The 16,454-nt window shown below is 41.0% G+C and overlaps 1 protein-coding gene and 1 pseudogene across 12 annotated transcripts in view; both read right to left on the bottom strand.

Annotated features, from left to right (window-relative positions):
- Nucleotides 1–15,166, bottom strand: part of LOC143663055 (ribonucleoside-diphosphate reductase subunit M2 pseudogene) — a 35,704-nt pseudogene extending 20,538 nt beyond the window's left edge. Inside the window, exon 1 of the transcript XR_013165777.1 lies at nucleotides 15,065–15,166. The product of XR_013165777.1 is annotated as a ribonucleoside-diphosphate reductase subunit M2 pseudogene (transcript). The remainder of the gene's footprint in view (nucleotides 1–15,064) is intronic.
- Nucleotides 1–16,454, bottom strand: part of PROM1 (prominin 1) — a 326,288-nt gene that overhangs the window by 256,559 nt on the left and 53,275 nt on the right. For all 11 annotated transcript variants that reach the window (XM_077136455.1, XM_077136450.1, XM_077136447.1 and 8 more), the window contains exon 2: nucleotides 15,065–15,493. In XM_077136455.1, coding sequence (XP_076992570.1) covers nucleotides 15,065–15,284 — 220 coding nt within the window. In that variant the 5' untranslated portion in view covers nucleotides 15,285–15,493. The remainder of the gene's footprint in view (nucleotides 1–15,064; nucleotides 15,494–16,454) is intronic.

Here is a 16,454-nt window from a genome sequence, read left to right on the forward strand (position 1 = left end):
CAGCACAATACTATCTAATTGTAATGTAATTATGTTAAAACACTGAATGAAGCTGCATCTGAGCTATAGTTTTTTTCTCATATATATTTTTGTGTTTTTTATTTTTATTTTTATTTTTTCTCTATATTATCATTTTATTTCTTTTTCTGTTGTCTTGCTATTTCTTTTTCTAAATCGATGCATATGTACTAAGAAATGATGATCATACATCTATGTGATGATATTAAGAATTACTGATTGCATATGTAGAATGGAATGATTTCTAAATGTTGTGTTAGTTAATTTTTTTTAATTAATAAAAATAAAAAATATGTCTGATACGTGTTCATTCTAGGAGTCAGGGGATGCATGCTATGATGTTTTGTGAAGCTCTTCTCTCAACTTTTATATATATATATATATATATATATTTTTAAGTGAAATGGATGTTTAGAATAATCTACCAGATGTTAAGTTTAAAAAGCAAGGGCCACCTCTCTCCATCCAACACAACGAGCAGTCTCACCATGCTACCCTTCCTCTACGTGGGACATGACTCCCAGGGGTGTTGACCTTCCTGGCAACGTGGGACAGAGATCTTGGAATGAACGGAGACTCAACATCAAGGGATTGAGAAATACCCTAGAATGAGCTGAGACTTAGCATCAAGGGATTGAGAAAACCTTCTCGACCAAAAGGGGGAAGAGTGAAATGAGACAAAGTGTCAATGGCTGAGAGATTCCAAACAAAGTCGAGAGGTTATCCTGGAGGTTATTCTTATGCATCAAGTAGATATCATCTTGTTATTGAAGATGTAATGGAGAGGCTGGAGGGAACTGCCTGAAAATGTAGAGCTGTGTTCCAGTAGCCATGTTTCTTGAGGATGATTGGATTATGATACAGCTGTCACAGTGTGACTGTGTGATTGTGAAAACCTCGAGTCTGATGCTCCTTTTATCTACCTTGTCAACAAAGGAGTAGAACATATGGAATAAAAATAAATAATAGGGGGAACAAATGCTAAAATAAATTTAGTTTAAATGCTAGTGATCAATGAAAGCAAGGGGTAAGGGGTATGGTAGGTATAATCTTTTTTTTTTCTCTTTCCTGTGTTTGTTTTATTTCTTTTTCTGTTGTCTTTTTATTTTTTTCTGAATTAATGCAAATGTTCTAAGAAATGATGAATATGCAACTAAGTGATGATATTGTGAATTACTGATTATGTATGTTGTTTTATTTTCTTTATTTTTTTAATTAATAAATAAAGTAAAAAAAAAAAAGCAAGGGCCAGATCAGGTTGGGGTAAAAGTAATTCAGAACACATGGGTAAGGAAGAGAGCGTCTATATTACAGAACCACATATACTCTTTGAGACCAAAGGAAGAAAGGTTTATTTGGTATGGAACTGAAATTTTCTGTAGCGCAGTCTAACTCAACCTATCTGTATAGTTCATTTGAACAACTGAAACACAGGGAGCTCAGAATAAGAGGTCCTTTAATTCTGTATAGATTATTATAATACCTGAATATATCCTAGAGCATATTAAGCAGAAAATCAAAAAGTATTGGCAAAGTCCCTTGAGGGATGGGAGAAAAAAATATGTAACTATTAAACCTTACCATCAGGAAATCCCTTGATACTGTGTCAAACTTTAGGGACACCCAAATCAATAGACCATGCCCTCGATCATGAAGCTTACTCTTGTGAAGCTTATGCAGGTAGCAGGGAAGCTTAGACTATCTATAGGTATGCCTAAGAGTTACTTCTGAAGGACCTCTGTTGTTGCTCAGATGTGGCCTCACTCTCTCTAAGCCCAATTCTGTAAGTGAAAGCATTGCCCTCACCCCTACACGGGACATCGCATCCAGGGGTGAAAGTCTCCCTGGCGACATGGGAGATGGTTCCCAGGGATGAATCAACAATTTCATCCTGACCAAAAGGGGGAAAAGAAATGTAACTAAGAAAGTATCAGTGGCAGAGAGAGTTCAAATAGAGTTGAGAGGCTACTCTGGAGGTTGCTCTTACACAAGCTTCAGGTAGACTTTGCTACCTATCATAACCTGCCAACCCCCAACCAGGACCATTCCAGCCAATCCTAAAGAGCACCTAAGGCAATATATAGGATTCCACAAGGGTTCCATGTACTAGAGTAACTTTCCAGAAACCTACAACCTCCAGATATGTCCCTGGTCCAGATAAGTCCTGAAACCTAGAGGGTCCAGCCTCCCCAGAACATCAGATAATTCTATCTCCCTACCCTATATTAGTGACAGACTCCTCCATTATGAAAAAGTTAGAATGGCCATATCCCAAATGTCCCTAAAGAGAGGAATGGAAAGCTCAAAGGTGAGCTCCACTGTATCGTGGAGTTATATAGTGAAGACAGGATAGAACAAATGAATATGAATGCTGAATCATTAAATTGATATCTCTTTTAGTCTCCAGTATTTTAGAGCAGCTAGAAGTAAAAACCTAAAGTTGTGGAATTGTAACCCATGTCAAACTCTGAAATATGTTCTACCACTAATAGCAGTGCTGTGCTTTGGAATTTATTGCTTTTTGTATATATGTTATTTTTCACAAAAAAAGAAGGAAAAAAAGTCACTTGTGATGATAAAAAAATAGTTATGCCTTCTAGCCTCCCATATTCTGGAGTAGCTAGAAGGAAAAATCTGAGAGGATTATATGGTAGCCACACTTTCAAAGAGTGCTTTGAAAACTACTGCTTTTTTTATTTCTTTGCTTTGTATATATGTTATACTACACAATAAAAAAGTTAAAAATAAATAAAAAATAAAAAACAAGGGCAAGAAGAACATGTGAAATAATTCCTTAAAAAAAAAGTGTCTAAAAAAAAATAAAAGGGGGCCACGGTGGCTCAGCAGGTAAGAGTGCTTGCCTGCCATGCCCAAGGACCCAGGTTCGATTCCTGGTGCCTGCCCATGTTATAAAAAAAAAAAAAAAAGTATCTGCGTGCAAATCATTTGTGGGTGCTCCTTCCCATGAGCCTGGCACTGGCCAGGTGCTCGCTGCAGGCCCACTGAATCAATGAATGGCAACATAAGAAACTTTAAACAATCATTATCTCTGCAGAGGGGAGTGGGGGGACCTTTTCATGTTTCTTTCTTTCTGGGCTATTTGCTTTTCCCTCCAACAGGTATATATTCTGCTTTTATATTTAAAAGTCCATTTAAAAAATATTAAGCAGGAGAGCAATATATGTAATTGGACTCATTTAATGACCCAGACTTCATTCATTGCTTATCTTTTCTCCCTTCTGGCATCTCCAGGTGAAAATAAAATTTTAAGTCTCTGAAATATGAATAGCTATCATCAACCTTGTATACTCTAAAGTTTAATAAGAAAAATGGAGCCACTCACTGGAATTCACTGATAAAGTGGTGTAATTGGAGCATTAGAATTTGTATAAAGCAAAGAAGCTCTAACAGAGGTCAATGACAATGGGGAAACAAAAAGAGAAAAGAAACCTGACACTAAAGGAAGTTCTAAAAGAAAATTTAAAGGCAGAGCACACCCTAGAATGAGCTGAGACTCAGCATCAGGGGATTGAGAAAACCTTCTCGACCAAAATGGGGAAGAGTGAAATGAGAAAAAATAAAGTGTCAATGACTGAGAGATTCCAAACAGAGTGGAGAGGTTATCCTGGAGGTTATTCTTATGCATTAAACAGATATCACCTTGTGAGTCAAGATGTAGTGGAGAGGCTGGAGGGAACTGCCTGAAAATGTGGAGCTGTGTTCCAGTAGCCATGTTTCTTGAAGATGATTGTATAATGGCATAAGCTTTCACAATATGACTGTTTGATTGTGAAAACTTTGTGTCTGATGCTTCTTTTATCTACCTTATCAACAGACAAATAAAACATATGGAATAAAGATGAATATAGGGGGAATGAATGTTAAAATAAATTTAGAGTGAAATGCTGGTGATCGGTGAGGGGGTTCGGTACATATGAATTTTTTTCCGTTTTCTTTTTATTTCTTTTTCTGAATAGATGCAAATTTCCAAGAAATGATCATGATGATGAATATGCAACTATGTGATGATATTGTGAATTACTGATTATATATGTAGAATGGAATGATCAAAAGTTAAGAATGTTTGCGTTTATTTGGTGTTTATTTGGTATTTTAAAAAAAGGCAGAGCACAAGCTCTAGAAAGCCTGAAGAAGTGAGTGAATGCCCCAGGTGATACTAGTATTTGCAGAATGGACACATAGCAATTACATTTGTAGACCGAACAGAAAAGGAAATTCAGTGGGAAAAAAAAGAGGTTGATCTCTTTAAAAGTTTGAAATCAGTTATATTTTGTCCTTTTCAAATCAATGAAAATAAGCAATTATAAAGGGTGTCCCAGGTACCAAGCACTGCTAGCTTCTGTGAGTTTATGCTCTAAGACTAGAAACCAACATACAAACTATTAAAATGCAGTGTTAGGGTGGTGGGATGGTGGTTCAATGGCAGGGTTCCCGCCTGCCATGCTGGAGACCCGGTTTCGATTCCCAGTGCCTGCCCCAGCAAAAAAAAAATGCAGTGTTAAACATGCACAAGTGAAATGTGTAAATGGTACAGAAATAACACAGACCAGATGGTAAGATGAAAATGAGAGGGACCAGATTTCCAGAATTCCAAGAGGAATATCCAGATTTACAGGAGGGGAAAAAAAAGTATTTTGCTAGAAGGCAAGTGCAGGAAAGGAAGCAACTAATAATAGTGACTGTTCTCAAGTGGGCTTAGGTTCTCAGGTTCGGTAGTGAGTACAGTGAATGAGAAGAAGGGAGAGAGGGATCAGCCATGAAAATCCCTTAAATCACCTGTCTCTTAGGAAGGCCCACTGTTTCATTTTGCTAAAGCTGCTGGAATGCATTATACCAGAAACAGAATGGCTTTTTACAAGGGAATGTAATAAGTTACAAGTTCTGAGGCCATAATATGTCCAAACTAAGGCATCCAGAGAAAGATGCCTTGGTTCCAGGAAGGCCGATCTGGGAAGGCCATCTGGCTGGCATCTGCTGGTCCTTGTTCCCGGTTCATTGCTTTCCATTTCTGATGCCAGTGGTTTTGTCTCTAAGCGTCCGTGGGCCTCCACTTAGCTCTTCCAGGACACAGCTCTGGGTTCTGGCTTGCTCAGCATCTCATAGGAAGACACACGGCAATGTCTGGCGGGCTCTACATTTCCAACCAGCTGGGTCACATGTTGACTCAGCTCTCTAAGCATCTCCAAACTTTCGTGTCTCTGTCAGCTGGGAAGCAACTGCTCTCCAAACATCTCCATCTGATGTTTCCCCCAAATGTTTCCCTTTTTAAAGAGCCCTCGTAAACAAATCAAGATCCCACCTGGAATGGGCAGAGTCACATCCCCATCTAATCAAAAGGCCACACCCACAACTGGATGTGTCACATTGCCACGAAAGCACTCCAACTGAAAGGTCACACCCACAACTGGGCGTGCCACGTCTCTGTGGAGATTATCTAATAATCAAAAGGGTTTCCCCTTCAATACTGAGTAAGGATTAAGAAACGTGGTTTTTCTGGGATATACAACAGTTTCAAACCAGCACATCTATAGAGGCACTTTTTCTACTGATGGAGGTCGCAGCTTCTACAGTTGAACACTCCATGATATATTTCTGTTATGACGGAATCATTAGCACTATTTATTTCTCTCCTTTTTTTTTCCCCCAGCACAGAGGTTTGAATCTTCATGAGTTAAACACCTGGATGACAGGCTTTCAGCACATACAGAAATGTACAGTACAGAATACAGGAATCCAACTCCATTTTCCAGGCTAACCGAATAACCCCACAATCAATCCCTTCCCTCAGAAGAGATGCCTGAGGCTGAACACATGCTGTCCCCTTACCACGAGATGTCCACCTCTGAGGACACCTCTGGCCCTCTGCAAACATCTGTTTGTCTGGGCACTGGGTTTGTTCTAAAGCTTCTTTTTGGCTCTATATAATAAGTTCAATGTGTACCTAAATATTACCCAAACTGAGGAAATAGGAAGGTATAGAGTAGGAGCATTTAAAAGTACGTCAAATGTTCAAAAATGACTTAACAAAGGTTAGCCATTTAGATGAAATGACATGGGTAAAATGTAAATGTCTGGGGGAGGGGGACAAAAAATGAGCTAAAAATCTTAAACTCTGAAGTCTAAGTGTTTTAGTTTTTGCCCAACTTTAAAGAAACCAAAACAGGAAATTACTGAGAGCGCATTTTGGGTACAGTTTATATCAGAAACACTAATTGTGAAACTACAAAAAATTGACTCAAAATACTTTAAAAAAATATTTTAAGACTTGGCCCTACATCAAAAGATTGGTAAATGAATGTTTTAAATTAAAAAAAAAAGATATTTAAGGTGTGTATCATTCATCTTGATTCTTTGCTTTAAAAACCGTTTTAGGGCGGGCCACGGTGGCTCAGCAGGCAAGAATGCTTGCCTGCCATGCCAGGGGACCTGGGTTCGATTCCCGGTGCCTGCCCATGTAAAAAAACAAACAAACAAACAAACAAACAAAAAAACCATTTTAATCTTGGCAATAGCCTATAGGAAGAGACACGGAAAGATGTCCATATGTTAAGTGAAAAGTTCAAGTGACAGAATATGCAAAGTAGCCATTTTTTTTTCTTAAAAGTTCTAATATATTTGAGAACATGTTTGAAAATGATTTTGAAAGGATTGGGCCCATATAAATTACTGAATCTAGACAGTTACATTAGTAGCTGTTAAAAATCACAAAGCAATTCAACTAGACATTATCCATCTTCTGATGTAACTATACAACAACAACTGTAAATTATTTTTACCCCAAAATTGAACTTGATCTGATCTAAGTACTAATTTATAGGAATACAGACGACTGAGGAACATGTTAAAGGATACCACGAAGATGCAATCAGCAAAACGAAGCCTGTAAGAAATACTACAGGAAAGCAAATTGGTTACTTCAACAGATCATTTTAAAGGGGAAAAAAGACACTGAAGAGCATCCTACAGATTAAAAATGATGTAAAGAGACGTATCAACCAAAACCAATGTATGCATACTATTAAGATATTGATTCAAACGAAATAAAGTAGAAAAAAATAACATTCTTGAGACAATCAAGAAACTGAGCATTTCCTGAATATCTGATCACACTGAAGAAGTACTGTTAACTTTTTACAGTGTGACAACAGTGTTGTGTTTTTATCTTTTAGATACATATTAAAATATTTACGATGAAATGATAAAAATGCCTGGAACCAGTTCCTTTGTAATGAAGGAGTGGGTAGAAGTGGGTACAGGTAGGAAAGGATCAAGATTAGTCAAGAGCTTTAAGGATGTTAGAGCTGGGTGACTGGAAAATGAGGGCTCATTAGACCTCACTTTTATACATATTTGAAATTTTCCATTATAAAACATGGAAATAAGAAAAGGACTCAGTAGGTACATTCACTTTGGAAAAGTGTTTGGTGGTAATGCTATGGGTTAAAAAAACAAAAAATGCATACCCTAGGACCCAGCAATTCACTCCTACTATATACCCAACAGGCGTGTGTATATATACACACATACCGGAAGACACACCCCAAACCTTCATTGCAGTACTATGCTTAACGGTTCCAAACTGGAAACTTCTTAAATGCAAACCCAACAGAAATGGATCAATAAATTAATCCATATCCATCTAGTAGAAGAGTACACATCAATGAGATGAATATTTAAACTATATGCAACAATATAGATAATTATCACATATAAAGTCAGGAGGGTGGCTGGGGGCAGTTACCAGGAGGCAAAAGAGGATTTTCAGGGGGTTGGTTCTGCTTCTTGATTCTGTGTTATTTATACAGATGCGTATGGTTTGTGAAAAATCAAACTGTATTTGTATTTTTCTATATGCACATTATACTATGACCAAAAAAATTTATGTACTTTAAAGCTTGATGGGAAAAAAAATAGATTCTGATTCAGGGGGTCTGGGGTGGGGCCCAAGAATGTGCATTTCTAACATGCTCCCAGGGGGATGCTGATTCTGTTGATCCAAAGGCCAAACCTTGACAAGCCCTGAGCTAGGCTGCCAGAGTTCAAATCTAAGTGAACATTTCCAGGAAGACACTCAGTGGACTGTCCACACTCTCCGAGACTCCTTTCTGCAGCATTAGTCGGGATTTTCTAAGTGACACCCACTCTGGATTACTGACAGATCCCCATGCAGACATGCTGGCATGACACTGCAGATCCTGCCTCCTGTCCAACCATCAGCTACTCCCCAGGCTCATTTTCCAACAACCTCCCAGACTGGCGCCTGGGTTCATGGCGCTCAGGCCATCTGTGCTTACAACATCCAGGCCCTGTATGGTCAGTTTCCTCCAGGGGACAGGCTCTTCTCTGCCTCCTGACCTCTTCAACACCCTCTCAGCTTAGTTCAAATGCCACTTCCTCTATAAAATCTCCCCTGATTTCCCCGACATGTGCCACTGTTCATAGCTGATAGTGAGCATGGACTAACCTGCCCTGCATTGCCGTTGCCTGTCGGAGTGGAGGTCTCCTTGGCTGCACTGTCAGCCTTGAAAGGAGAACTAACCAACATCCTCTCTGTAGCATCGACCAAACAGCACCAGCCTTGGCACTCAGTGGGAGCTGCACTATATTATTTGCAGAATTGAGATGCAAGCACTTGGAATCAAACAGCTGTGTTTGAATCTAGTTCCAACATTTTCTAGAAACGAGTCTTGGGCACATTACCCAGTTTCTTTGAGTGCCATAGGGTTACTGGGAAAACAAGCTAATACCTGCTGTTTTATCCATGTGGTCACCAACACCTGAGATTCATGTAAAGGCTTTTGATAAATATGGATTTTACACATTCATATTTGGCACTCACCATAACAGGCACTAGTCTAAGTGCTTTATAAATTACTCGTATAACTTTTATGATGACCCAAAAAGTAGTACTATCATTATTTCCATTTTACAGAGGGAAAAACCGAGAAACAGAGAGTTCAAGTAACTTGCCCAAGGTCACAGAGCTGGTAAGCAGCAGAGTCAGGGTTCATCAAGGCAGTGGCTCTGGAGAGCAGGCTCTTCACCACCGCTCATTTCTGAGCCCAGCTTCCACACAAGCCCAGGGTAACCGTCAAGCCTGCCTGAGTTCCCCTCTCCTAGTAACCTCCGTCCCACCCCATGGTCTGACTCAGCAATGACCGGTGCACACGGTGCTTTAGAGCTGCTTCTCCAAGTGCAGGTCCTAAGCCTACTCACTGGCTCAACCCCAATGGACAGACACACGTTAACATTATGTTGGTTCCTCCAGCAGCAGCTGGGGAGGCCTCTCTTTATTTGCAGTCATACTTGATCTCTCGCTTCCTGCATTTATCGGAGATCAGGAGAGAGAAAGCTATTCTCTGACCCTCAGCTTCTGCCTCTGTAAAATGAGAAGAATAATAGTACCTAGCTCATAGACGTGTTGGTATGCAGTGGGAACAAAATAAGCTTTGGCTCTTATCATTGTTTGGAAGAGAGGCGGTCACCATAGACTGCCCCACACAGTGATTGGGCAGGGGAGGCAGGATCAACAGACCTTAGTTCTTTCCCTCTACAAGTTTATTTAGGATCAAGCCCATTGTCAGTGAGTCACATGAGCCAAAGGAGACAAGGCTGGCTTTGTCTGAATTACCTAAAAGCACGCAGGTGTTGGAGCCTACGTGGACATTGGAACGGACACGCCTGCGGGCTGCATGCCCGGCCCACCCATTCCCGGACCGTCTCTCTGCCTGTGATGCCGTGGTGACAGAGGTGGCTCAGAGTGGCCAGTCCACAAGGCAGGACTTTGGCCAGTCGATCAACAAGTTCATGGCTGGCAATGGGCCCAGAATTGGGGATGAACGAGAAAGAACTGGCAGCCACTCTCCAGGAAACTGGCCTGACCTAGGAAGCGGGCACCTGTTTTTTTTCCCACCATGAAGTAGGGGAAGCTGGAGAGAGAGGGGAAGGGGAGGAAGGAAGAGGCAATAAGCAGAGAAGAGCCAAGATGATAGGCAGAGAGAGAGAGTGAGGTCTGGTCCCTGGTAGCTGACCTCTCATTGAGATCCAAGAGATAACCTAGAATCTTAATAAGCTCCTTTTGGGGGGTTACCTTTGTGAATAGATTTCTGCTACCCACAAAAGATAGAGCTTGTACCTCAATTCCACAGAAACCAAGTTTACCTCTTCTCTCCTCCCCACTCCTGCCACTCTCTTCCAATCTACTCACTCCCTTACCCCTCAAATCCCATGAGCAAATCAGCTTAGCCTAAAACGTTTTTAAAAATAGGTCAAGCATCCTGAAATCTAATTTAAAAACATATACTAACACAGCATGGAAAATAATTTAAGAGAATCTCTATAAAAAGAAAAGCAGAGGAGCTTTGCTTTGGTTTTGTTTTTTTTTTTTTTTTGCCCATTCCATTAGAATGGCTCTGATTTGGGTCGTAATTTATACCAAATTCATCACGGCCTCGCAAAATTGAAAAAGGCCCCACTCACCACCCATACCAGATATTTTCGGCAATGCACGTTTTTAATGTGCAAAGACTACTATTTCCCATAGTAACTACAGTCATTTTCAAGGCACCGTGGTAAAATCAAAGGAAAACAAGTTAGCGGGGGAATAGAGGAGAAATATCTAGTTCCTCGAAACAGGGGTTTCTCCATCTGCCTTGAATCTCGCTGTGGGCCTTGAACCCGTCACCTCTTTCTGACTTAATTTCACAGTCGGTAAAGGGGATATAACAGGTCAAAACAGCACCACCCTCCACTCCTCCCCCAGTCATTATGAGGGTCAAACGAGCTCAGACTTAGCAAATCAGCGTATCTGTCTTACAGCAGATGCTGGGAACAGCAGGAAAGAAGACAGATGTGGAGAGAAACAAGAGCCTGTCAGATGAAGGCATTTTTGTGGAAGAGTAAAGAACACTCAGTAAACCAGCAACGCACCAGAGCCCCGGCTTCCAAATCTGGTTCTTCTCCTGTGGATCTCGCCGAGGGGACATGGCTCCCCAAACCGCAACAGAACTGCTTCCTACTTGGCCAGCTCCATCTAGAATGTTCCCAAGGGAGCAGCAGCAAGGACATTTTAATGATCCCTCCTGGAGGCACCTTCTTATTCTGCCATCCACTGCCTACCTCAATCTGGGCCTCAAGTTTGGTCAATTCTGCCTCTTAAATAATTTGAGGTGGAGGGGGAGTGCAAGTAGGTGCATGGGCTGGGAATGGATCCCAGGTCTCCCGCATGGCAGGCAAGCATTCTATCACTGAACCACCCGCACACCCCATTAAATAATTTTAATGGCAGCTACCTTTCTGGAGGATTCTTCTCTGTGCCTATCAGGCATGATTTTTAAACATAGGCTTTATGTGCATCATTTCACATAAGCCTCACGGATAAAAGCTATAAAGTGGGTTATGATTAGAGTCATGTTACATCAAAGAGAAAAGAGGCCAAGGGTTTGGCCAAGTTCACCCAGCAGGTATTAGGCCAGAGCTAGGATCTGATACAAGTTCTTTGGCCACAAAACAGATACTGCATCCGTTTCCCCCATTCCCTTCGCCTCACTTCCAGTTCATTCATTATTACCTCCTTCTAGATCACCACAGGAGCCTCTAGATGGGTCTCTCAGCCAGTACCCGTCCTCCCTGTGATGTATCCTACAAGCTGACCTGCGGTCATCCCCCCAGAAGTCATTTCTACTTACACCCTGACTCATAAGAGCCCAGTGCAGTATACCACAAAAAGCAAGGGCTGCCAGTAAATGCCTGCCTCCCAAATACTGTCTGAGCTTCCTTCCCTCTCCAAAACTGCCTGGCCTGGCAGGGCCCTCCAGGCTCTGGTTCCACCCAACCCGGTCAGACTTATTCTAGAATGCCCTCCCCTCACCCCATACTGAAGCCACAGTCCTCCACTCCCTGGACATGCTGTTCCCTCTGCCTGGAACACCCTTTCCTCCACTCCCCTGGTCATCCTACCACCAACATCCTTTCTAGGTTGAATGAATGAACAAGTGACTCCTCCTATATGTAAAGAACTGCTCTTTTCTTAGCCAACCTAAGCACAACACCTTTTATTGCTCTAGCAGCTTCAAACCAGGGCAGGTGCTTCTGAAATACCCACAGCTGGGTGCAAGAGCACATTCTGCCAAGTTGAACAACTGGTTACCTGTGCTCCTGGTCCAATACAAACTAACCTCTTCTGCCCATAATAGGACTTTGTCTTGAATCCCAGCTGAACTAAATATGTCCATTGCATAATTATAAGAATACCACATGGACTCCACTTAGGAGTGTCAAATGCAAAATGTGCTATTTCATATTCGTGAAATGTAAAAGTGAAAAACTTCCCAGTCACATGGCATGAAAGAGGGAGTCCAAGCTCCAGAGCCCCTGTTTCCTCTTTCCCAACTCAGCCTGCACTAGGACTTGGCATCCTGAGCTCCCTGACTCTTTCAGGAAGAAAAAACTTGTCTATGGGATAATATTGTTTATGACTTCATAAAGGAATTGGCCTGAGGTCATCTGTTCCGGGTAAGGTACTAGCTATTAAAAAGGAATCCAACACCCAACCCATTCCCTCCCCTTTTTCTCTGCATCTCAATTACGAAGGCATCTACCCATGATTTGGTGCTCATGGAATGCACGCTGGCACCAAACGGAAAAGCCGTAATTGCCTTGTATTTGTCCTTGATGTTGAGAGACAGCAAGTGAGCACTTTGAGACTATTTAAGAATAAAAGCTGTGGGATGGTGGAAGAAATCCAACATGTCAAGAAATTAGCTATTAAATGTAATATCATATTCTTTAAACTATGTAAACTATTTTTTTAAGGGTTAATTATCATTTGGTCTACTGCTAAAACTTTTGAGGATTTCTGTCTCCAAGGTAGTAAGTATTGATGAAGGTCAAGGAGCAAACAAGGCTAACACCCTCAGATTACAATAGGATTTAAATTCTTCCCACACAGCTCCATGTACTAATAATGATGGGAAGTTTACAGCCCTAGAATGCATTAGAAGTTCTATAGAAAGCTAAAGGATGCCTTCTAACCTGACCAATTGATTGAAAGATGGAAAACAATGCTTTTGCTTATAGAATAAGTATGAGGTATCTTTCCTCTGAAATCAAGATGGGGCGAAATAGAACAACATATGGAAAGAGATTATAGGATTAACTAATTACATGATATGCTTTAGGATGGCCCATGGGATGCTGCCCAATCTTTTTGAAGTAGTAATTGTAAACTCATATTATAAACTGAATTTTATGCCGTTTAAGTTAAAAAGAGCAGACACGCAAACAAAGAAACCAAAACTAAAAGCACTAGTAGGTATTTGTTTATTCAATTACTTTTATACTGAGTCTACACATAAACAAAGAACAATGAACTCTGTTCATTGCATTCAACACAAATAAATAAAATCAACTTATTTTCTACTCCCACCCTTTGGACTACCAAACTTAATCTTTTAAGCAGTGACAGAAGTAAGAAACACAATTAGCTCAAGACTGTCTTCGATGAGAAGAGCTTATAATGATTTATTTCATGGAATCAAACTTTAATTAAAACCTGACAACTATGCTTAAAACTATTTCAATTTCTTAATCTAAGACTAGTGAATATTTAAAAATTCAAACTTTGCAAATGTATTTTAATGAAAATCTATAAACTGTCCATAACACAAATAAGTGATGATGTTCTCTAAATATATTCTCTTGCTTTCTCGCACACACACACACCACAAGCCTCTTCTGAATAGTAGTAACTGAAGGGCTATGGAAAAAGATAAAGATAACTACAAATTTTATAATTTTTAGTAAGAAACAACACTATTCAAAACTTTATTATAGTTTTCAGAACGAGCTTGGGAAAAGAACATTAAGTCAGTCAAAAGTTGGGCTCATTCCCGGCCCATGCACTTCCCCCAAAAACAAACAAGCAAGCAAGCAAACAAAAATTCAACAAAAATGGTGCTGCAATAACGGGATACTTATATGGAAAAATACCGCCATAGAGCATACAAAAACAAAACAAAACAACAAAAAAAACACTGTAGTCTCTTCGGACTAAAGTTAACGGTTAACATTTTAATAGTCTTTCATTAACAATAACAAATGTAGCACAACAATGCTAGGGTCAACAATGGGGGAGGGGAATAAGAGGTATGGGATGGTTACTTTGTTTTGTTTTGTTTTTTAGCAATGCAAATATTTTAAAATTGAGTGCAATTACGTGATGAGTCACAGACTATATTCTTTGGATGGATTTTATGGTAGGTGCACATATCTCAAAAAAAAAAAAACATTTAAGGCTGCCAAACCCTAGTAGCAGATGCTTCCCAACAGACCATTTTCAGCCCATAATCCCATTCAGGTAAACACAAACCCTGAAGACTGAAGTACAGGTAAGTGAACAGTGATAGGGCTCAGGTCAGAGCACTGTGTATATAAAAGAAGAGCCCTCCGCCACAGAAACTCCAAAAAGTGGCCCTTCCTCCCTTCCTCACACCCAAACTCTTAGAACCGAAGCAAACAGTTACCCAGGTAAACAAGTTTGGATAGGCCTTACCCTAAACAATGTCAAAATTGCATTTTGTGGTGGATGGACCAGTGCCAGCCCTGGTCATGAGATGCAGGTAATTATTAACTTTTCATCTGATGATGGAAACTTTGCAGTTTTACCCTGAGATTACCTTTGACACGTATTTCAGAAGAATTCACAGCTCGAACCAAAAACAAAACAAAAAGTGGAGAGGGCCAGGAACAAGAAGGAGAAGAGAATAAAGAACTGAAAAACTAACACCGCAGCATGGCAAAACTCCATTTCTTATAACCCACGTTTGTGGCAACCCATTTAAGTTTTCTTAGCTTGTGTTTTAAACACTTTCTGTTCCTATGCAGTTGGATCACCCTGGAGTTCATACTTTAAAATGCTGGACACATTATATAGTGATTATATTGTTTAAAAAGGCAATAAAACTTGTGAGCATGCATGTATGTTTGTCTGAAGATAAAGCATATCTCCGTCCGGAGTTGCACTTACCTTCAGGAAATGCGTGGGGCTGTACCACGTGGAGAAAGACATGCACCATTCGAAAGAGAACTCCAATGGGGTCTGCTTTGGGGGAACCTTTGGTCTCATAGTTTACCGCAGGCAACTCAAAATGCAACACATCAGGCGACTCCGTGGGCGAAGGCGCCCCTTTGGAAATGGTATTCCCACACAGCCCCAGCAGCAGCAGCAAGTGGAATATGGGAGCCATAGCTAGCAACAGCCCCAAAGCATGAGGTAGAATTGAGTGGCCCCAATCTCGAAGGTTCTGGAAGCCTTCAGTCGGCTTGGGAAGAGCGTTCCTGGGCAGGAGAGGCGTGGTGGGGAGCAGATATGTGGAAACCTGGCTGGGCTGGCATGTGGCGAAGGTGTTTCCAGAAGAGTGTTCTCCAAGGGGTTCAGCCACTCAAGGAACCATTCCTGGCAGAGAGAAACGGCAGCTGAGTCACTAACCAGGAGCTTCCCCAGGGAAGAGGCTGCAAAGCTCTAGAGTAAGAGCTTTGGCCTAATCCCACGTGGCCTGCTCCAAAGCCACGGGGAGGGGCTAGGATGAAAGCCAGGGCGCAGACAAGGTCCTTCCTCAAGGGGCCAGTTCTGAAGGGGGACCCTTTCATGGGTTTGAGAAGCATGAGGTAGTAGAGGGAAGGCTGTGCAGGCTCAGAAGTGAACATGAATGGAGCACTTACTATATTCCAGACAGTTTATGTTTTTATCCCATTTTAACACATGAGGAAAGTGAGGCAGAGAGGATTTCAGGGACTGGAACTCTTTGAAGAGAGATCTTACTCTGCCTTATAGTCTATTTATTTACTCAGTGATCTTGTTTCCTACACACCCCTCTCTACTTCGCCCCCAACCCAAACTTGAAGGGCATGGCCTCACTGGAACCTGCTGGAATTCCTTCTTCCAACAAGCTCGCCAGGTAATCCTGATGGAAATCCTCACCCCATGACAACGCCCTGACAAAGGGTCCTGGGAGATGAGGCAAGGAGGAAGGAGCCTCCTGCCCACACCTTGGAAGAAGAGAAAGTAGGAATCCTAAAAGCAGCTCCCAACTGCCTGAAAATGTAGAGCTGTGTCCCAGGAGCCATGTTTCTTGAGGATGACTGAATGATACAGCTGTCACAATGTAACCGTGTGATTGTGAAAACCTTGTGTCTGATGCTCCTTTTATCTACCTTGTCAACAAAGGAGTAGAATATATGGAATAAAAATAAATAATAGGGGGAACAAATGCTAAAATAAATTTAGTTTAAATGCTAGTGATCAATGAAAGCAAGGGGTAAGGGGTATGGTAGGTATAATCTTTTTTTTTCTTTCCTGTGTTCGTTTTCTTTTTTTTCCTATTGTCTTTTTATTTCTTTTTCTGAATTAATGCAAA

Source organism: Tamandua tetradactyla, chromosome 19 (assembly GCF_023851605.1).
Source record: "Tamandua tetradactyla isolate mTamTet1 chromosome 19, mTamTet1.pri, whole genome shotgun sequence".
Taxonomy (NCBI): domain Eukaryota; kingdom Metazoa; phylum Chordata; class Mammalia; order Pilosa; family Myrmecophagidae; genus Tamandua; species Tamandua tetradactyla.